Genomic DNA, 24,806 nt, shown 5'->3' on the forward strand with positions numbered 1-24,806 from the left:
GACAAGTCACAGGTGGAACAAATCCTCAGTGGTGAACTCCTCAATATTTGCACCTGGCTCGCTGACAACAAGCTATCCATACACTTAGGCAAAACGGAATCCATCCTATTTGGGTCCCATATCAAACTTAAGAAGGTCAGTGACTTCACTATAAAAGTGGGTGACATTGTTATCACCAGGAAAGATGAGATCACCTACCTAGGTTCCATTCTAGAGGCTAATCTTTCCTGTGATAAAATGGCAACCAAGGTGATCAAAAAGGTCAACCAAAGAACGAGATTCCTCTACAGAATCTCCTCTCTGGTCAACAAAAACACCTTGAGGATTCTAGCGGGAACTCTCATTCAACCCTTCTTCGATTACGCTTGCACCTCCTGGTACCCCAGCACCTCCAAAACCCTCAAATCTAGACTCCAAACATCCCAGAATAGCTAATCCGGTTACTTTTAGACCTCCACCCCAGATCACACCTCAATCCAACCCACTTCTCCAAAGTGGGCTGGCTCAGGGTGGAGGACAGAGTAAAACAACTTGCACTGAGCCTAGTCTATAAAATCCGCTACACCTCCTTGATCCCGAAGTACATGTCAAACTACTTCCTTAACGCAAATGACCGCCATAACCACAACACCAGGGGGAGCTCCACAAACCACGTTAAACCCAGATTTCGATCTAACAAAGGTCTTAACTCATTCTCCTTCTATGCCACATCAATGTGGAATGCACTCCCAACAGGTATAAAAGTAAGTGCATCTCTATATTCCTTCAAAACCGCTCTAAAACAACACCTCCAGGCAACTTCAACACTTTACTAATACCCTCCTCCATTCACATCCCATCTCCCCGAATTATAAACAACTCAAATGTACTTCTAATGTATATACTTGTTCTTATGCTATGTGAACTCACTATGTTCTCTGCTGGCTGTACATATCCTACTGTAAGACCTACACTGTTTCAATGTCCACATTTCTCTGGTGATGCAATTGTTGATGACTGAAGTTCTGATATCAACCAAAGCTCCCCACCCACCCCCCGGATTGTAAATAATGTAAATAATTCAATGTACATACTATGATGATTAACTTGTGTGATGACTGTATTATGTTGATAGTATATATTTGTACCATGAATTGATTAACGTGGACCCCGACTTAAACAAGTTGAAAAACTTATTCGGGTGTTACCATTTAGTGGTCAATTGTACGGAATATGTACTGTACTGTGCAATCTACTAATAAAAGTATCAATCAATCAATCAATCAATCGTTACCTTTGAAGCCCAATTACTTTCACATTGCGCTTCGCGTAGCCTATTTATTAACTAGTATACATTTAGCTTTTTGTCATTCTTCTACTCCAAGATGTTATTGGTTGTAAGCACTTTGTGTGTGTTTTGACTCGCTCAACATCATGCGCCTCGGCTCTGTAGTCACCGTGGCACAGCGGGCATTTAGATGAAAGAACGGTACGGTACTTTTCAAAGGCAGTATAGTACCAATTTCAATGAATTAGTTTCGCGGTACTTTATTATTAGTGGTATACCGTACACCCCAAGACTATACCTTAATGCAGTTCAATTAGGGAAAATCAATGAACACCAACAATCTTTATTAAGATGGAAATAAAAGCATTTCTGTATCTAAAACCCTTTTGCTTGTCTACAGTTGACATCAATCAGATTAGGAAGTGTTGTATTGGCTCTTCCTTGTTACAGCGAGACTTAGTCTTCTTGGACCACTTGTAGTCTTCTTGGACCACTTGTAATCATGTCAAACGCACACGCACACACGCACGCACGCACGCACACACACACACACACACACACACACACACACACACACACACACGCACACGCACACGCACACACACACACACACACACGCGCACACATACGCACACACAAGAAGAAGAGTCATGAGTTCTAAAAAGGGAGATTAATAAAAGGAATCTCAGATGGAAAGCAGGACATTTTAAGAAGGCAACACTTGGGGGGAAAGGAAATCTGGTGAAGAACAAAAGAGAGCATCACTTGATGAAGGATGAGCTCACCTCTTTAAGAATACGGCACAGATCACCAAGAAAAGGCTTTGAGATGTGTGAGAAAAAGGAAAGCATGGAGGTCAGTCGGTATTTGTGAATATGTGTAAATATCGACGTAGATGATTATTTTAACAACCGCTGTCCAAGTTGCGTAATCCTGCGTTCAACAGCAGCATCGTCCTGAGAGTTTTTTAGAAATGTGTTTGAAGCCTCCAGCAGCAGAGCAGGAATTAGAAGCTAAGCCAAAAAGACCTTGAACCACAGCATGCCTAAGAAGCAGAGTGAAAGTAAATGTGAAAGTGAAAGTAAATCCTTGATCAATGCAAAAAAGTCCATTTGGTGCAAAGTTGTTGGAATTTTGACTGGAGAAATGTTTTTGTTGACTGGCAGCCAAGCAGCATGATCTCAGAGCCGCCGAGGGAGAGTTGGAAAATCAATGGCGGGAACTTTTAAGACGGACTTCTTAATTCCAGTATTGACTTTTAAAATTGCATAAAGAGTCTTAAAGCTTGTAAACGTCCTCTGCTTTTTAATTAGGAGTAAATGTACCAATAATGATTGAAGTACGTTAATCTACAAACTAATTGTTGATGTACTTGTTTCACACTCGCTGAACTACGTTTACTTGCACACATGCCCAAAAGCAGAGCTTCTCCAGGTTTCAGCACATCAAATGAGCACACACTATATATACATAGAATAGAATAGAAAGTACTTTATTGATCCCAGGGGGAAATTTAGCACCACAGTTCGCTCACAATAAACAATAATAATAATAATAAATAATATACAACATATATTATACATATATAATACATAATATATGAATTATATAAATATATTTTACATTTAAGTGCAGTCAAGGAACATATGTTTATACAGTCTGATGGCTGTCTGTATGAAGGACCTCCTGTGACGTTCCGTGTTACATTTTGGGAGTCTGAGTCTTTCACTGAACGTGCTCATTCTCTCCGCAAGGTCTGAGTGTAGTGGGTGGGAGGTGTTGTCCATAATGGCTAGGAGTTTTGCTAGACTTCTCCTCTCTGACACCACCGCCAGAGAGTCTAGCTCCACTCCCACCAAGTTACTGGCCTTCTCAACTAACTAGTCCAGTCTGTACGTATCCCTCGCTCTCAGCCCGCTGCCCCAGCAAGCCACGGCGTACAAGAAGGTGCCCGCCACCACTGACTCGTAGAACATCTTCAACATTTTTGTACAGACGTTGAAGGACCCTAGCCTCCTGAGAAAGTGGAGGCGGCTCTGTTCCTTCTTGTAGAGGGCCTCAGCGTGTTTTGACCCAAACAGCTTGTTGTCGATGTGTACTCCGAGGTATTTATAATCCTCAACCATGTCCACATTGACCCCCCTGATGGAAACAGGGGTCGCCGGATTACTCCTCCTCCTTCCCAGGTCCACAACCAGCTCCTTGGTCTTCGTCACATTGAGCTGGAGGTGGTTCTTTCCACACCATGTGACAAAGTCCTCCACCAGTGCCCTATATATGTGTATTCCTATATATACATACATAAATACATACACACACACACATATATATATATATATATATATATATATATATATATATATATATATATATACATACATATATATATATATATATATATACATATATATATATATATATATATATATATATATATATATATATATATATATATATATATATATATATATATATATATACATGTGTGTGTGTATATATAGTGGTGTAACGGTACGTGTATTTGTATTGAACCGTTTCAGTACGGTGGTTTCCACACGGACATATTAAGTAGTGTAAATAATACTCAAAATGCTGGACATTTGAGGAATTTTGAGTTATGGTTGCGTGTATTAACAATGTACGTTCAGGGTTAAGAAGGTTAAAAACAAAACAAATTGTGCGCGCAGCAGCAGCATTTGTGAGGGAAGGGCAGAGAGCGAGAAAGTTATGATAAACGCGCATGCGTCTCCAGGCACTGCTTTTTATCCATTTATTTATCAGATTAAATGTTTTATTATATATAGCAGGGGTGTCAAAATAGTGCCCTGAAGGCCCACAGCTAATGTTACAAAGGCCCACGGCACATTCTAAAAATACTGTTAAAATAAACAGAAACTAGGTTGATTGGCAACACTAAATGGTCCCTAGTGTGTGAATGTGAGTGTGAATGTTGTCTGTCTATCTGTGTTGGCCCTGTGATGAGGTGGCGTCTTGTCCAGGCTGTACCCCGCCTTCCGCCCGATTGTTACTGAGATAGGCACCAGAGCCCCCCGCGATCCCAAAGGGAATACACTGTAGGAAATGGATGGATGGATAATTCACATAGCAGTAAGCTTTGTGCAATTATAATGTAGAAACACAACGTTCAGTTAAATTACAGTTATAATGTAACATTGCAGTGTACAGTTAAAATGTACTGTTATATTGTGCAATTATAATGTACAGTTTTAATGTACTGTTATAATGTACAATTACACTGTATAGTTATAGTGTAGAGTTATAATGTACTGTTATATTGGGGACGGCGTGGCAAAGTTGGGGGAGTGAACGTACCAGCAATCTGGGGGTTCCTGGTTCAATCCCCACCTTCTACCATCCTAGTCACGTCCGTTGTGTCCTTGAGCAAGACACTTCACCCTTGCTCCTGATGGGTGCTGGTTAGCGCCTTGCATGGCAGCTCCTGCCATTAGTGTGTGGATGTGTGTGTGGATGTGTGTGTGAATGGGTGAATGTGGAAATAGTGTCAAAGCGCTTTGAGTTCCTTAAAAAAAAGGTCTAAAAGCACTATACAAGTACAACCCATTTACCATTTATATTGTACAATTATAATTCACAGACATAATGTACTGTTATATTGTACAATTATAATGTACAGTTATAACGTACAACTATAATGTGCTGTTCTAATGTACGATTATAAAGTATAGTTATAGTGTACAATTGTATGCACAGTTATAATGTACAAAATACTGTTATAATGTACAATTGTAATTCCCAGTTATAATGTACTGTTATAATGTACAATTGTAATTCCCAGTTATAATGTACAATCATAATGTAGTTAAATTTACTGTTATAATGTGCAATTATAATGTACCGTTATAATGTACAGCTATTATGTGCTGTAATAATGTACAATTACAATGTATAGTGTACAATTGTATGTACAGTTATGATGTACTGTTATAATGTACAATTACAATGTATGTTATAGTGTAGTCATAATGTACTGTTATATTGTACAATTATAATTAAGTTATAATGCACTGTTAAAATGTAGTTATAATTTACTGTTATATTGTACAATTATAATGTACAGCTATTAAGTGCTGTTATAATGTACAATTACAGTGTATAGTTATAGTATGCAATTGTATGTACAGTTATAATGTACACAATACTGTTGGAATGTATAGTTATAGTGTACAGTTATAATGTACTGTTATATTGTACAATTGTAATTCCCAGTTATAATGTAAAATCTTAATGTAGTTATAATTTACTGTTATATAGTACAATTATAATGTACAGTTATAATGTACAACTATAATGTGCTGTTATAATGTACAATTACAATGTATAGTGTTCAACTGTATGTACAGTTATAATGTGCAGCTATAATGTGCTGTTATAATGTACAATTACTATGTATAGTGTTCAGCTGTATGTATAGTTATAACGTACAGTTATGATGTACCGTTATAATGTACAATTACAATGTATGTTATAGTGTACAGTCATAATGCACAATTATAATTCAGTTATAATGTACAATTATAATGTAGTTATAATATACTGTTATATTGTACAAAGTTCTGTAATAATGTACAATTACAGTGTGTAGTTAGTGTACAAATGTATGTACAGTTATAAAGTACACAATACTGTTAGAATGTATAGTTATAGTGCACAGTTATATTGTGTACTGTACAATTGTATGTACAGTTAGAATGTAATGTTATATTGTACTATTACGATTGTAGCTGAGATAGGCGCCAGCGCCCCCCGCGCCCCCGAAAGGGAATAAGCGGTAGAAAATGGATGGATGGATGGTTTAATCATAATGTACTGTTATAATGTACAATTATAATGCAGTCATACTTTATTGTTATATTGTACAATTATAATGTACAGGTATAATTAACAGTTATAATGTGCTGATATAATGTACAATTACAATGTTTAGTTATAATGTACAATTATTGAATGTAAGGTTATACTGTAATGTACAATTATAATATACCATATATGTTTCGCTGGAATGTGCAGTGATAGTTTTGCATTTCACAATTTCTACATTGCTAACTCGTTTTCTTAGTAATCTTTGAGTAAAGCAAGTAATAAAAAGCTGTGTTATTTCCATGTGTGTAAGGGTTACTCAGCTGTCTCAGTGGCCTTGGTTGTCATGGACGCTAACAACACTCGTTGAGAGGTTATCATCAAATGCAAAAAAAACACACAAAAAAACACAGCTACCGAAAGCAGGAGATATCCATTCAGGTCAGAGTTTTCACACCGATGCTTTATAGATTTAGTAAAGTAGCGAAGGAGAAAAATGTGTGGGGGAAGGGGGATTGGTGGCTTTGGGTTGTATTGGACTAGGTTTGAAAATGTGGCAGGAAATGATGCGTGCAGGCTCCAAGAGGACAAGGGAGAGAGAGAGAGAGGAGAGAGAGAGAGAGAGAGAGAGAGAGAGAGAGAGAGAGAGAGAGAGAGAGAGAGAGAGAGAGAGATGTTTAGAGAAGGATTTACAACAATAACATGGATTACAATTTGAGATGATTGTTTCTTACTTCACTTCTACAGTAAATCATTCACTTTTTTGGCTTTGTAGACACAAAAGAAGACATTTCATTTTATTTGAAAAATGACCATATAAAGTTTACTGCACACTTATTATATTATTGTTATGAATGTATTGATATGAGGATGGTTATCATTACTATCACAGAATTGCTGAATGTTACAAAAATAACATATACACGTTCAAATATTTCAACCATGTTTTATTTTTAAAAAAAAATAATAATAAATGACTTTTTGATTGATTGATTGATACTTTCGTTCAGTACATATTCCGTACAATTGACCACTAAGTCCGGGTCCACGTTAATCAATTCATGACCACAATATGGTTTGTACACTAGATATTTAAACCTCGGATTCAGGAGGAACAGTGTGGTTTTCGTCCTGGTCGTGGAACTGTGGACCAGCTCGATGCTATCAGCAGGGTTCTTGAGGGTTCATGGGAGTTTGCCCAACCAGTCTACATGTGCTTTGTGGTCTTGGAGAAGGCATTCGACCGTGTTCCTCGGGAAGTCCTGTGGAGAATGCTCAGAGAGTATGGGGTATCGGACTGTCTTATTGTGGCGGTCCGCTCCCTGTACGATCAGTGCCACAGCTTGGTCCACATTGTCGGCAGTAAGTCAAACACGTTTCCAGTGAGGGTTGGACTCTGCCAAGGCTGTCCTTTGTCACTGATTCTGTTCTTAGCTTTTATGGACAGAATTTCTAGGCGCAGTCAAGGCGTTGAGGGGATCCGGTTTTGGGGCTGCGGGATTAGGTCTCTGCTTTTTGCAGATGTGGTTCTGATGGCTTCATCTGGCCAGGATCTTCAGCTCTCACTGGATCGGTTCGCAGCCGAGTGTGAAGCGACCGAGATGAGAATCAGCACTTCCAAGTCCGAGTACATGGTTCTCGCCCGGAAAAGGGTGGAGTGCCATCTACACGGTTGGGGAGGAGACTTTGCCCCAAGTGGAGGAGTTCAAGTACCTAGGAGTCAGGTTCACGAGTGAGGGAAGAGTGCATTGTGAGATTATCTGTGCAGCATCTTCAGTAATGCGGACGCTGTATCGATCCGTTATGGTGAAGATGAAGCTGAGCCGGAAGGCAAAGCTCTCAATTTACCGGTGGATCTACGTTTCCAAACTCACCTATGGTCATGAGCTTTGGGTCATGACCGAAAGTACAAGATTACGGGTACAAGCGGCCGAAATGAGTTTCCTCCGCCGGGTGGCGGGGCTCTCCCATAGAAATAGGGTGAGAAGCTCTGCCATTCGGGGGGAGTTCAAAGTAAAGCCGCTGCTCCTCCACATCGAGAGGAGCCAGATGAAGTAGTTCGGTCATCTGGTCAGGATGCCACCCGAACGCCTCCCTAGGGAAGACCCAGGACATGTTGGGAAGACTATGTCTCCTGGCTGGCCTGGGAACGCCTCGGGATCCCCCGGGAAGAGCTGGACGATGTGGCTGGGTAGAGGAAAGGGCTCCCCTGCAAAGGCTGCTGCCCCCGCAACCTGACCTCGGATAAGCGGAAGAAGATGGATGGATGGATGGAATATATTTTCTTTGGAGAAGGAACACTTAATATTGTTCTGGCTTCTTAGGAGCCATAATAATGTAATTTGATTTTCACTTTTGGTTTATGTGCCGTCACGCAGATTTGTCAGTTTGGGATATTATGTTTCTTAATAATGAAATGCAATAATAGAATATAATAGAATAGGATAGAATAGAATAGAATGTTATTGATCCCTGGGGGAAATTCAGCTGTCTCTTGTACTCATGTTAGCATTCAAGCTAGCTGCTTCTCCACAAAATTAGTAATATCACCGAGCTGTGTGTTAATCAAAGCGTGATAATAAATTATTTATCGAGCCGATACTAGGAATAGATGTCACATTGCTATATCATACAACAAAAATTAGCTTTTATATACATGTATACACACGTATAGGACTGTTTTCACTGCTGGACTATAGAAAGAGGTTCCGCAGCCTTCGTAGCTGAACCTCCAGGTTCTGTAACAGCTTCTTCCCTCAGGCCATAAGACACAAAAACGCATCATAATAATCCACTCAGATCCCCCCAAAAACGGATGAACTCGCTGGAATACACAGACAAAATGACATACATCCATAAACGTGGATGCATATACAAAAGTGCAATATATTTATCTGTACAGTAATGTATTTATCTATATCTGCACCTTATTGCTCTTTTATCCTGCACTACAACGAGCTAATGCAATTAAATTTGGTTCTTATCTGTACTGTAAAGTTCAAATTTGAATAATAATAAAAGGAAGTCTAATTCTTAGTCTAATACAGTGGTTCTTAACCTTGTTGGAGGTACCGAACCCCACCAGTTTCATATGCGTATTCACCGAACCCTTCTTTAGTGAAAAACAAAAGTTTTTCAAATTCAAGAAAAACTTGTGTTTTTTTTATTGGTGCACAAAATGAACCGTGCATGAACATCACCTTGTTCACAGAACAAAACCAACACAGTGCATGATTTCACAACAAATTACACACCTTACAAACATTACCATGAATTGATTAACGTGGACCCCAACTCAAACAAGTTGAAAACCTATTCAGGTGTTACCATTTAGTGGTCAATTGTACAGAATATGTACTGTAGTGTGTAAACTGTACTGTTTCATACAATGTATTCTCTTCCTTTGCAATCTGCTTGTAAAAGTTTCAATCAATCAATCAAAAAACCTGCAAATCAGATTGAAAATTAGAGGGAACATTGTTTGGGGGTATCCATAATACGCCGGCAGGGAGAAGTTTTTTATTTACACGATAATTCGGATGTGTCTATACTTCCGTGGCGGAGGCTCCACTCATCCCCTTTTGATTGATTGATTGATACTTTTATTAGTAGATTGCACAGTTCAGTACATATTCCGTACAATTGACCACTAAATGGTAACACCCGAATAAGTTTTTCAACTTGTTTAAGTCGGGGTCCACGTTAATCAATTCATGGTAATTCATGAGGCCGGTTCACCGAACCCCTAGGGTTCGATCGAACCCAGGTTAAGAACCACTGGTCTAATATCTGTTATTGGTTGTTGAGATCTGGAAATTATGGGTTAACTGTATCGGTTCAAATTTCCATCATCGTTTATCCCTAATATTAACATTCCACATTTTTCGGACAATAAAGCGCACTTAAAATCCTTTTATTTTCCTACCAGGTGCGCCTAATGTACAGATTAATTCTGGTTATGCTTACCGACCTTGAAGCAATTGTATTTGTTACATGGTGTAATGACAGATGTGACATAAGTGCGGATTTCAAGAACATTAGGAAGCAAGCACAAAACATTGATGTTTTATTCAGAATATAGAACATTACAGGGCACTCAAAAATCTGTTAAAAACGTTCAGTATGTCTTTGGTAAGCTATGAAGCCACACTGCTTGATGGATTGTCAGCACATGGTGGCTAGTGTAGACGTGCTGGGCTTCAACTAGGGCTGGGCGATATATCGACATAATCGATATATCGTGGGTTTGTCTCTGTGCGATATAGAAAATTACTATATCGTTTACGTTCTCACACAGCTGCTTATGACTGCGGGCATTACAGTACATGCGTTTCTCACTCTTTCTTGTCTGTCCTTCTCACAGAGACTTAAAACAAGCGCACCTTCTTACGTACGTCACGTGTGCAACGTCACGCTCTCGCGGAGCAGACAGGTAGCGACATGGTAACGTTAGGTGTGATGCAAACGGTGTGGGTGGTAATACAAGAGAGCGAATGTGCGAATCTGGTAACAAATGAAGGAAGAATTAATTCCCAAGAAAAACAGCACGAGGTCTATCGTCTGGCGGTGGTTTGGCTTCAAGCGGGAAGATGTTGAACAATTATGCGGCACAAGTGTTGCTACAAAAAGTAGCACCACTGCTGATGTAGCATCATTTGGAAAGTCACCCGCTATAGAATGAAGAGTGCTTGAAACTCCACATGTCAACATCTCCGTTTGGTGCGCCACACCCACAAAATGCCGAAACAACCATTTCCACAACAACACTATATGAAACAAATAGTCAACAGATTAATTTCCTATTATGCAGCTCATTTTTATTTGACACTTATTGAAATATCTTGTGTGACATCATGCACAAAAGTGCACTTTATTTGTTTTAAACTATTGTAATGGCGTTCACGACAAAAAGTACACTTTAATGTAGTGTTGTTTTGAGATGTCATCTTAGTGACATGCACAAAAGTGCACTTATAGCTTCTTTTAAAATGTCTCTGACAATCTTGCACTTTCTGTTTTGGAAATTACATAAATGTTTGTCCCACTGCTTAATAACTGTTTAATAAAAACAGTTTTGGTAAATCTACTTAGTTGTTATTTCCCTCTCTGCATGAAAGTTTAAAATGAGCATATATTGATGCAGTATGAACAAGAATGTTTTAATGTAGACACAGAATCATCATACTGCTGTGATTATATGTATCAAGTGTTCATTCAAGGTAAATATCGAGATGTATATCGTGTATCGTGACATGGCCTAAAAATATCGAAATATTAATAAAAAGCCATATCGCCCAGCCCTAGCTTCAAAATACGGGTATTAATATGGTGTGTGTATAAGGACCCAAAAATGGCACCTATTTGGAGACATATTATTTGGCGTTTTGTTTTGACTTTTTATGAAAAACTAACTTTTCCTGTTGGTTTGTATTGGAAAACTATGCAACATTTAGACCAAATAACCACCCTTACTGTGTTGGCCCTGCGATGAGGTGGCGACTTGTCCGGGGTGTACACCACCTTTTTCCCGATTGAAGCTGAGATAGGCACCAGCGCCCCCCGCGGCCCCAAAGGGAATAAGCTGTAGAAAATGGATGGATGGATGGATGGATGGATGGATGGATGGATGGATGGATGGATGGATGGATGGATGGATGGATGGATGGAACCACCATTACATGTTACGCAGACCACAACAAAGTGTTTTAAATGTAGAAAAACGACAGGTGTTTGTCTCATGTTGGTATTCAGAATTCTGGGGTTTGTGAATGCACATCACCCGCCGGTGCACCTTGTGTATAAAAATAGACCTGAATAGACCCGCTCATTGGCAGTGTATTTTATAATCCGGTGCGTCCTATGGTCCAAAAATATGGTACTTTATTTCTGCACGTTCACTTTTACAGTGTTTTGAAGCAAACACTCTCAAAATGGAGGTAACCTGTTATCTGTCTGCTGAGCTGGCTGAGAAGACGCATTAGCGGGAGCAGAACGGACTGCTTGTATCAAAGTTCTTATATTGGATATTTTGGATGAAGGTCAATATAATCTGATACCTTTTTTATTTTATTTATTTATTTATTTTTACTGATTGGATTGGGACAACGCTAGTTTTGATTGCTGAAAGTCACACTCAAATGTCAATAAAGTCTCTATATTGGAGCTATTATCATATATACCTGATTTATGACACCAAAGGACATCTGACGTTTGCGAATAAATAGATATGATCAAAATAGTGTAAAACTCATGAAGATTCCTGAGCCATTTTGAGAGTTAATGAAGAAGCCTTTCACGTGATCTGTGATGTGGAAGGAGCAACCACAAATCCCATCCTCTTTAACAACAATGCTAATCAAGTAGACTTTGTGAGAGCCAAAAAACAATTACTTTCGGAAAAATTATCATTCAGAACTAGGGCTGGGCGATATGGCCTATTATTAATATCTCAATATTTTTAGGCCATAGTCACGATACACGTTATATATCTCAATATTTTGCCTTAGCTTTGGATTTACACTTTATGCATATAATCACACCAGTATGATGATTATATGTGTCTACATTAAAACATTCCTGTTCAAACTACATTAATATATATGCTCATTTTAAACTTTTATGCAGAGAGGGAAATCATAACTAAATTAATTTGCCAAAACTGTATTTACTAAACAGTTATTAAGTAGTGACACAAACAGTCATGTCATTTCCAAAATAGAAAGTGCAAGAATGTCAGAGACATTTTAAAACAAACTATTAGTGCACTTTTGTGCATGATGTCACCAAGGTGAGATTTCAAAACAACACTAAATTAAAGTGCTTTTTTTTGTACAGAATGCCACTACAATAGTTTAAAATAAAGAGCACTTTTGTGCATGATGTCACACAAGATATTTCAAAAACTGTCAAATAAAATTTAGCTGCGTAACAGGAAATCAAATAGTGTATGTCCTTTGCTATGTGGTAGGTTACTGCAGACATTATCTCCTTCTGTTGTTGACTATATTTTTCATACGGTTGAAATGGAAGACACCAGGCTTAATTAGGTCAGTGCTGGTTGCTTCGGCATTTTGTTGGTGTGGTTCCGACCGGAGATGTTAACGTGGAGTTTCAAGCACTATTATTCATTCTCTATCGGGTGACTTTTAAAATGATTCTACAAAATAATAGTGCTGCTGCTTTTTTTGCAACGCTTTAGGCGCATACTTGAAATATTACGGTTGTCTGTACAACATCTTTCCGCTTGGAGCCGAAAATCCCCGCCAGAAGATGGACCCCGTGCTGTTTTTCTTGGGAATTAATTATTTTTCCTCCATTTGTTACCAGATTGGCACCTTTTACTCATGCCGCTACCTCTCTGCTCCGCGAGGGCGTATGACGTTGCATGCAAGACAGTATGTGACGTCTGTAAGAAGGTGTGCTTGTTTTATGTCTCTGTGAGAAGGAGAGACAAGAAAGAGTGAGAGAAACCTGACGTGTAATGCCCGCAGCTAAAAGCAACTGCGTGAGAACATATACTTGAATACTCACGATATAGTCACTTTCTACATTGCACAGAGACAAAAATCGAGTATATTCGATAAATCGTTTAGCCCTAACCAGAACCTTCGATTTTTGAGCCCTATCACAAAGAGGCTGAGCAATAAGATTCAGAAACCGAGCGCTTACAATTTCCACTCTCGCAGAGATAAAGACCGACAGGACGCTCCCATAATCCCGTTAAGATAAACAATTCAATCCTCATAAAGGGTTAAAAAAAAGTTGCTCTATCTTTTATGCCATCTTGGGGGATGTCAAAGTGGACCAGCCTTTCATGGCCACATGTGTATACTACCATGCATAAAGTTTGAGACAAAGCAGAAACAGCCGTCGGTTTAGTGTGTCAACAATAGCAGCATAAGCTCGCATTAACTCACTGCTATCAATGCGCCGCTAAAATAGTCTCTCTGCATTGGCGCTTATAATAACAATATTACTCATATTTGGTTAATTTACAGGTCAGAACATATACATTGAGTGTTGTTAGGGGTTTGTAGATGTTTTAAGAGGGTATAATGAGCGCAATGGAGGACCCTCGATCTGTTGACTCAGTTGTTGGCTATTTATTAACGAATTTGAACGCTTACAAAAGCCAAGCATATGTGTTCTTGTCTTACATAAGGATTGTGAATGACAGACAGCACATCTTTTTCCAATGTTTGCATATTCTCAATATGACTGATCTAAAATATGGTCAGAGTGCAGAAGAGGTACTACAGTGACATAGAATCTACGGAAATTGCCGCAGATATTTGGAAGGAAATATTCAAAATTGCCGACTGAAATTGTGGCATTTTGTGATGTTTAAATGGTATTTTCACAGACTTCGCAGATCGTAAATATAATTGAATATGGTTTAATGGATACATCCATCCATCTATGGATACAATGAAACATAATTAAGTATATAAAGTCAACTTGTTTTTCCATTCTACCGCTAATTTAAAACATGAGCTAACGTTGCACAACACCTTATACCCTTTGACACTGAACAATGAGTTTTGCATCATTGCCAGTTATGCAAAGCTGCCGATGGTTTCAAATAGTTGCGTCTTAAAGGCCTACTGAAACCCACTACTACCGACCACGCAGTCTGATATTTATATATCAATGATGAAATATTAACATTGCAACACATGCCAATACGGCCAGTTTAGTATACTAAATTGCAATTTTAAATTTCCGGCAAGTTCCTGTTGAAAACGTCGTGGAATGATGACGCGTATGTTGACGTGTGCTTGTGACATTATTGGTTGGTGCGGACACTTTATCCCAGCACCACTCACGGCTAAAAGTCGTCTGCTTTAATCGCATAATTACACAGTATTTTGGACATCTGTGTTGCTGAATCTTTTAAAATTTGTTCAATTAATAATGGAGACTATAAAGAAGAATGCTGTTGGTGGAAAGCGGTGGATTGCAGCTGCCTTTAGCAACCAAAACACAGCCGGTGTTTCTTTGTTTGTTGTGAAGCTTTAATATGGGACAGAGCGGTCAAGCGAACATGTTTCTCTACCACATGTCAACCGGCAGGTTTCGGTGAGAAAATTGTGGTAATAAGTCGGGTCATACCGGAAACATGAGCGGAGCTTGTGTTGTTCTTCCTGCAGCAGCTGTCAAAGAGGCAGCTGTGACTTTCTTGGCTCCTCCATGGCTTCCATCAGAGACACTGGCGGTCACCACACCCCTTCAACTTTCAGGTATGACTTCATAATCTCACTAAAACACTAGTAACACAATAAGCAGATAAGGGATTTTCCAGAATTATCCGGGTACTCCGGCTTCCTCCCACTTCCAAAGACATGCACCTGGGGATAGGTTGATTGGCAACACTAAAATTGGCCCTAGTGTGTGAATGTGAGTGTGAATGTTGTCCGTCTATCTGTGTTGGCCCTGCGATGAGGTGGCGACTTGTCCAGGGTGTACCCCGCCTTCCGCCCGATTGTAGCTGAGATAGGCGCCAGCGCCCCCCGCGACCCCAAAAGGGAATAAGCGGTAGAAAATGGATGGATCCTAGTAAATGTGTGTGATAACATCTGAATCGCTCCTACTGCCGTCGCCTTTTTTAATATTTTTTTTTCTAGTGCTTCACTCTAACTTTCCTCATCCACAAATCTTTCATCCTCGCTCAAATTAATGGGGGAATCGTCACTTTCTCAGTCCGAATCACTCTTGCTGCAGGTGGCTATGATTATAAACAATGTGAGGATGTGAGGAACCTTACAACCCGTGACGTCACGCGCACATCGTCTGCTACTTCCGGTACAGGCAAGGCTTTTTTATTAGCGACCAAAAGTTGCAAACTTTATCGTCGATGTTCTCTACTAAATCCTTTCAGCAAAAATATGGCAATATTGCGAAAGGATCAAGTATGACACATAGAATGGACCTGCTATCCCCGTTTAAATAAGAACATCTCATTTCAGTAGGCCTTTAATGCCACAGATACTGTGATCATTGATTTAAACAGCTATGTGAGGTAGAGAAACATTAAAAACCTCATGAGGACAGAAACACTGTCAAGGAAACAAAGGTTCAGAACATTCAGAGTGAAATTCGAGCATTTAATAAACAACTATTTTAAAATGTTGATGGTTAAGTTTGAATAAGTTTTAGGCTATATTGTATTGATGAGGACGATGGATTATGATTGAGACATGAAGGTGCTCACCTGTTTTTCCCGTGTTTTTCATTGTGGTCTGGTTGGAGGACGCAGTGTTGAACTTGTCCAGTTCCAGCTCCTGGTACTCTTCTGACACCAGAGCCTGTTCATCGGTGATGTCAACGGGTGATTGGTTCTTTGCAGCACATTCTGGGTATAACGTGGACCACCCTCCAGGTCCATGACTTCCTAAAGAAACACAAACATGAGCAGTGTATTAAAAATATTGGTTGCTACATAATGCGACATTTCAAAGAACATTCCTGCTTACAGGTTTCAATATGGCCTTAAATGAATATGTTTAATTGATGCAGATGCAGTGCCCTTCACCCCTCTGACAACATTCAACTCATGGTTAACTTCCTCTAGGATCACTAAAGGAGAGCACAGAAAAGCATTCAGGAGTGAAGCAGAAAACTAGCAATCCACTTTAATCCTCTATCCTCTGCAGCCGCACTTTGACAATGAAATAATCCTAAAGCTTGATCTCTTCTTGGATACAACGAGCCGATGCAACAACAAAAGCTGAAGGATCAGGGAAACAAGGAAGCAATGTAACTTTTTCTGGGTTAAACCAATATTCTGGATGTCATTCCCTCCAGATTGAAATCAACTTTGCAGCTGAAGAAGACATGTGAGTTTTGCTTGACTAAAGCAGTTCAGATAAATCCTGCTAAGTATAAACAGACTTTGTCCTTGAGTCTTATCCAGGATTATTGGGGAATTATCAATTGTTTCACAATCCCTGCATTGCCAGTTGTTCTCACACATAATAGCAATAATCACATTCTTGCCACTGAACATGACTGCAGCTTTGCATCCAATCAAAACAGCACAAAGTATATTTTTACTGATTTGAAGATTAGGCTACCAACACTGGGTTTACACAACTCGTCGGGAGGCACTAGTCAAATTACCATATCAACACAAATATAAGACAACAACACCCATTTCAAACAACATTTCTAAGGCAAAATCCCGTTTTCAATATCAATGAAATACACTAACTGGTAGACACTGCAAAACAATATTGGATTTTCTTTTCAACACTTTGATGACGCTGCTTCACTAATCAGCCATATCTTCAAATCTCCTCCTCTGTTTTTTACAAGATACTTATCTAACGTGTGTTTCATCTTTCCAGGTTAGTGGGGTGTGTGTAAGTGACAAAAAGAAAATCTCTAAAAATATGCACTAAGCTCTGAAAAAATGCAATCAGCTGGTGCACTGAATGCAAGCTAGCAGCTAGCAGCTAGCACCTCTAATCGCTAGTTGGCAACTATACTACTGGAGCACGCTAAACGCCATCTCAAAAGACATTCCCCACTACAAAACAATCTAAACTACCATACAAACATTACTCTCTGAGTATCTAAGATATTTAATTGTGTATACTGAACAGACACACAGTACACTCAGAGTGATACATATAAATACAGTGGAATATTGATTTATCAAAGTCTCTATTTGGGACTTTTTCGGTTTACAAACCTTTATATAGCAACAAATATGCCTCTGCGTGCGATAAATGTTTCGGTGAACCTACGCTTCATTCAAGAATTAATAAATTTTACCTGCCACTTGTAGCCATCAGGGGCTGCAATTTTTATGACATCACTTCATTAGAAATCATTCTGTTTGATCAGAAATGTTTTCACTGTGTCCAAACTCTCACAGTCTTGCTGTAGAGATTTGGGTAACGAGACAACCCCTTTGAGCTAGTGTTACTGCATTGCACACCTGTGTAGTGAAAACCATTTCGGTGACTACCTCTTGAAGCTCATCGAGAGAATGCCAAGAGTGTGCAAAAAAGTAATCAGAGCAAAGGGTGGCTATTCTGAAGAAACTACAATATAAAACATGTTTTCAGTCATGTTACCTTTTTTTGTTAAGTACATAACTGTACATGTGTTCACTCATAGTTTTGATGCCTTCAGTGACAATCTATAAACAGTCATGAAAATAAAATAAGCGCAAAGGGTGGCTATTTTGAAGAAAATAGATAGAATATAAAACATGTTTTCAGTCAGTTTACCTTTTTTTGTTAAGTACATAACTCTACATGTGTTCACTCATAGTTTTGATGCCTTCAGTGACAATCTATAAATAGTCATGAAAAAAAAAAATATATATATATATACATATTTATTTATATATATGTACATATATTCATATATATATATACACACATATACATATACACATAGTAACATATATATATATATATATATATATATATATATATATATATATATATATATATATATATATATATATATATATATGTATAGGTCAGGAAAAAACTCAGAGGCTATTTCATCCCTACAAGCTTGTTTCGCAGGTTTCCCATGCTTTTCAGGAGGATTTTCCCATGAAAATCCCCTGAAGAGCATGGGAAACCTGGGCTTGTAGGGATGAAATGGCCTCTGTGTTTTTTCCTGACCGAACGTATATTCCGGTCTACCCTGGTAGTGAGCACAGTATAACAGATAAACCACAGAAACACATTTCTTGATGAACCGAACGGAGACCATTGTATCGATCAGTTCAATACGAATGTGTATTGTTGCACCCCTAATATACATATATATATATATATATATATATATATATATATATTATATATATATATGTATGTATGTATGTATGTGGGTAAGGAGTCTGTTAAATTAGAACAAGTTTTTTCTGCTTTGAGTGTTTCAGAGTTGGACATGTGTTCTACTGAGGTGGCTAACTATGATGCGTGCAGTTTATCAAAGCAACAAACAAACAATCGGAAAATCCCCGTTACTGAGGTGGCTAACCATGATGCGTGCAGTTTATCAAAGCAACAAACAAACAATCGGAACATTCCCGTCGTATCAATTCCTAGATATGGCCGTAATTATACTGAATGCACTGGGCATAATAAACACAACATTATTAATATTGCTACTACGGATAATTTGATCAAAAATTCCCTAAAACAGCCCACTACCTATAATATAGGTTTTTTAAACATAAGATCATTGTCTCCCAAAACGTTGTTAGTTAATGATATTATCAGAGACAACAATCTTAACGTCATCGGTCTCAGTGAAACCTGGCTTAAACCAAACGACTTTTTTGCGCTAAATGAGGCATGTCCTCCTAACTTTACACATGCGCATATTGCCCGTCCGCTTAAAAGGGGTGGGGGGGTCGCACTAATATACAACGAAAACTTTAACCTTAGTCCTAACATAAATAATAAATATAAATCGTTTGAGGTGCTTACTATGAGGTCTGTCACACCGCTGCCTCTACACCTGGCTGTTATCTACCGCCCCCCAGGGCCCTGTTCGGACTTTATCAATGAATTCTCAGAGTTCGTTGCTGATCTAGTGACACACGCCGATAATATAATCATAATGGGGGACTTTAATATCCATATGAATACCCCATCGGACCCACCGTGCGTAGCGCTCCAGACTATAATTGATAGCTGTGGTCTCACACAAATAATAAATGAACCCACGCATCGCAACGGTAATACGATAGACCTAGTGCTTGTCAGGGGTATCACCGCTTCCAAAGTTACGATACTCCCGTATACTAAAGTATTGTCCGATCATTACCTTATAAAATTCGAGGTTCAGACGCATGTTCGTCAAACTAATAATAATAATAACTGCTATAGCAGCCGCAACATTAATACGGCCACAACGACAACTCTTGCTGACCTACTGCCCTCGGTAATGGCACCATTCCCAAAGTATGTGGGCTCTATTGATAACCTCACTAACAACTTTAACGACGCCCTGCGCGAAACCATTGATAACATAGCACCGCTAAAGTTAAAAAAGGCTCCAAAAAAGCGCACCCCGTGGTTTACAGAAGAAACTAGAGCTCAGAAATTATTATGCAGAAAGCTGGAACGCAAATGGCGCACGACTAAACTTGAGGTGCACCATCAAGCATTTAGTGATGGTTTAAAAACTTATAAACGCATGCTTACCTTAGCTAAAGCTAATTATTACTCAAATCTCATCCACCGTAATAAAAACGATCCTAAATTTTTGTTTAGTACGGTAGCATCGCTTACCCAACAAGGGACTCCTTCCAGTAGCTCCACCCACTCAGCTGATGACTTTATGCAATTCTTTAGTAAGAAAATTGAAGTCATTAGAAAGGAGATTAAAGACAATGCGTCCCAGCTACAACGGGGTTCTATTAACACTGACACGATTGTATATACGGCGGATACTGCCCTCCAAAATAGTTTCTCTCGTTTTGAGGAAATAACATTAGAGGAATTGTTACAACGTGTAAATGGAATAAAACAAACAACATGTTTACTAGACCCTCTTCCTGGGAAACTGATCAAGGAGCTCTTTGTATTATTAGGTCCATCAGTGCTAAATATTATAAACTTATCACTTTCCTCGGGCACTGTTCCCCTAGCATTCAAAAAAGCGGTTATTCATCCTCTTCTTAAAAGACCTAACCTCGATCCTGACCTCATGGTAAACTACCGACCGGTGTCTCACCTTCCCTTTATTTCAAAAATCCTCGAAAAAATTGTTGCGGAGCAGTTAAATGAACACTTAGCGTCTAACAATCTATGTGAAACCTTTCAATCCGGTTTCAGGGCAAATCACTCGACGGAGACAGCCCTCGCAAAAATGACTAATGATCTATTGCTAACGATGGATTCTGATGCGTCATCTATGTTGCTGCTCCTCGATCTTAGCGCTGCTTTCGATACCGTCGATCATAATATTTTATTAGAACGTATCAAAACACGAATTGGTATGTCAGACTTAGCCCTGTCTTGGTTTAACACTTATCTTACTGATAGGATGCAGTGTGTCTCCCATAACAATGTGACCTCGGACTACGTTAAGGTAACGTGTGGAGTTCCCCAGGGTTCGGTCCTTGGCCCTGCACTCTTCAGCATCTACATGCTGCCGCTAGGTGACATCATACGCAAATACGGTGTTAGCTTTCACTGTTATGCTGATGACACCCAACTCTACATGCCCCTAAAGCTGACCAACACGCCGGATTGTAGTCAGCTGGAGGCGTGTCTTAATGAAATTAAACAATGGATGTCCGCTAACTTTTTGCAACTCAATGCCAAAAAAACGGAAATGCTGATTATCGGTCCTGCTAGACACCGAACTCTATTTAATAATACAACTCTAACATTTGACAACCAAACAATTAAACAAGGCGACACGGTAAAGAATCTGGGTATTATCTTCGACCCAACTCTCTCCTTTGAGGCACACATTAAAAGCGTTACTAAAACGGCCTTCTTTCATCTCCGTAATATCGCTAAAATTCGCTCCATTCTGTCCACTAAGGACGCTGAGATCATTATCCATGCGTTTGTTACGTCTCGCCTCGACTACTGTAACGTATTATTTTCGGGTCTCCCCATGTCTAGCATTAAAAGATTACAGTTGGTACAAAATGCGGCTGCTAGACTTTTGACAAGAACAAGAAAGTTTGATCACATTACGCCTGTACTGGCTCACCTGCACTGGCTTCCTGTGCACTTAAGATGTGACTTTAAGGTTTTACTACTTACGTATAAAATACTACACGGTCTAGCTCCATCCTATCTTGCCGATTGTATTGTACCATATGTCCCGGCAAGAAATCTGCGTTCAAAGGATTCCGGCTTGTTAGTGATTCCCAAAGCCCAAAAAAAGTCTGCGGGCTATAGAGCGTTTTCCGTTCGGGCTCCAGTACTCTGGAATGCCCTCCCGGTAACAGTTCGAGATGCCACCTCAGTAGAAGCATTTAAGTCTCACCTTAAAACTCATTTGTATACTGTAGCCTTTAAATAGACTCCCTTTTTAGACCAGTTGATCTGCTGTTTCTTTTCTTTTTCTTCTATGTCCCACTCTCCCCTGTGGAGGGGGTGGAGGGGGTCCGGTCCGATCCGGTGGCCATGTACTGCTTGCCTGTGTATCGGCTGGGGACATCTCTGCGCTGCTGATCCGCCTCGACATCTCTGCGCTGCTGATCCGCCTCCGCTTGGGATGGTTTCCTGCTGGCTCCGCTGTGAACGGGACTCTCGCTGCTGAGTTGGACCCGCTTTGGACTGGACTCTCGCGACTGTGTTGGATCCATTGTGGATTGAACTTTCACAGTATCATGTTAGACCCGCTCGACATCCATTGCTTTCCTCCTCTCTAAGGTTCTCATAATCATTATTGTCACAGACGTCCCACTGGATCATTATTGTCACCGATGTCCCACTGGGTGTGAGTTTTCCTTGCCCTTATGTGGGCCTACCGAGGATGTCGTGGTGGTTTGTGCAGCCCTTTGAGACACTAGTGATTTAGGGCTATATAAGTAAACATTGATTGATTGATTGATATATATATATATGTATGTATATATATATATATGTATGTATGTATATATATATATATATATATATATATCCATCCATCCATCCATCATCTTCCGCTTATCCGAGGTCGGGTCGCGGGGGCAGCAGCCTAAGCAGGGAAGCCCAGACTTCCCTATCTCCAGCCACTTCGTCTAGCTCTTCCCGGGGGATCCCGAGGCGTTCCCAGGCCAGCCGGGAGACATAGTCTTTCCAACGTGTCCTGGGTCTTCCCCGTGGCCTCCTACCAGCTGGACGTGCCCTAAACACATCCCTAGGGAGGCGTTCGGGTGGCATCCTGACCAGATGCCCGAACCACCTCATCTGGCTCCTCTCGATGTGGAGGAGCAGCGGCTTTACGTTGAGCTCCTCCCGGATGGCAGAGCTTCTCACCCTATCTCTAAGGGAGAGCCCCGCCACCCGGCGGAGGAAACTCATTTCGGCCGCTTGTACACGTGATCTTATCCTTTCGGTCATGACCCAAAGCTCATGACCATAGGTGAGGATGGGAACGTAGATCGACCGGTAAATTGAGAGCTTTGCCTTCCGGCTCAGCTCCTTCTTCACCACAACGGATCGATACAACGTCCGCATTACTGAAGACGCCGCACCGATCCGCCTGTCGATCTCACGATCCACTCTTCCCCCACTCGTGAACAAGACTCCTAGGTACTTGAACTCCTCCACTTGGGGCAGGGTCTCCTCCCCAACCCGGAGATGGCACTCCACCCTTTTCCGGGCGAGAACCATGGACTCGGACTTGGAGGTGCTGATTCTCATTCCGGTCGCTTCACACTCGGCTGCGAACCGATCCAGTGAGAGCTGAAGATCCCGGCCAGATGAAGCCATCAGGACTACATCATCTGCAAAAAGCAGAGACCTAATCCCGTGGCCACCAAACCGGAACCCCTCAACGCCTTGACTGCGCCTAGAAATTCTGTCCATAAAAGTTATGAACAGAATCGGTGACAAAGGACAGCCTTGGCGGAGTCCAACCTTCACTGGAAACGTGTCCGACTTACTGCCAGCAATGCGGACCAAGCTCTGACACTGATCGTACAGGGAGCGGACCGCCACAATAAGACATTCCGATACCCCATACTCTCTGAGCACTCCCCACAGGACTTCCCGAGGGACACGGTCGAATGCCTTCTCCAAGTCCACAAAGCACATGTAGACTGGTTGGGCAAACTCCCATGCACCCTCAAGAACCCTGCCGAGAGTATAGAGCTGGTCCACAGTTCCACGACCAGGACGAAAACCACACTGTTCCTCCTGAATCCGAGGTTCGACTATCCGGCGAAGCCTCCTCTCCAGTACACCTGAATAAACCTTACCGGGAAGGCTGAGGAGTGTGATCCCACGATAGTTGGAACACACCCTCCGGTCCCCCTTCTTAAAGAGAGGGACCACCACCCCGGTCTGCCAATCCAGAGGTACCGCCCCCGATGTCCACGCGATGCTGCAGAGTCTTGTCAACCAAGACAGCCCCACAGCATCCAGAGCCTTAAGGAACTCCGGGCGGATCTCATCCACCCCCGGGGCCTTGCCGCCGAGGAGCTTTTTAACTACCTCAGCGACCTCAGCCCCAGAAATAGGAGAGTCCACTACAGATTCCCCAGGCACCGCTTCCTCAAAGAAAGACGTGTTGGTGGGATTGAGGAGGTCTTCGAAGTATTCCCTCCACCGATCCACAACATCCGCAGTCGAAGTCAGCAGAACACCATCCGCACCATACACGGTGTTGATAGTGCACTGCTTCCCCTTCCTGAGGCGCCGTATGGTGGTCCAGAATCGCTTCGAAGCCGTCCGGAAGTCGTTTTCCATGGCTTCCCCGAACTCTTCCCATGTCCGAGTTTTTGCCTCCGCGACCGCTAAAGCTGCACACCGCTTGGCCCGTCGGTACCCGTCCACTGCCTCCGGAGTCCTATGAGCCAAAAGAACCCGATAGGACTCCTTCTTCAGCTTGACGGCATCCCTCACTGCTGGTGTCCACCAACGGGTTCTGGGATTACCGCCACGACAGGCACCAACAACCTTGCGGCCACAGCTCCAATCAGCCGCCTCGACAATAGAGGTTCGGAACATGGTCCACTCGGACTCAATGTCCCGCACCTCCCTCGTGACATGTTCAA

The 24,806-nt window shown here is 40.9% G+C and overlaps 1 protein-coding gene across 1 annotated transcript in view; it reads right to left on the minus strand.

Annotated features, from left to right (window-relative positions):
- Nucleotides 1-24,806, minus strand: part of LOC133535390 (receptor-type tyrosine-protein phosphatase gamma-like) — a 470,092-nt gene that overhangs the window by 252,573 nt on the left and 192,713 nt on the right. The window contains exon 3 of the mRNA XM_061875204.1: nt 16,317-16,496. Coding sequence (XP_061731188.1) covers nt 16,317-16,496 — 180 coding nt within the window. The remainder of the gene's footprint in view (nt 1-16,316; nt 16,497-24,806) is intronic.

Source organism: Nerophis ophidion, linkage group LG16, assembly GCF_033978795.1.
Source record: "Nerophis ophidion isolate RoL-2023_Sa linkage group LG16, RoL_Noph_v1.0, whole genome shotgun sequence".
Classification (NCBI taxonomy): Eukaryota; Metazoa; Chordata; class Actinopteri; order Syngnathiformes; family Syngnathidae; genus Nerophis; species Nerophis ophidion.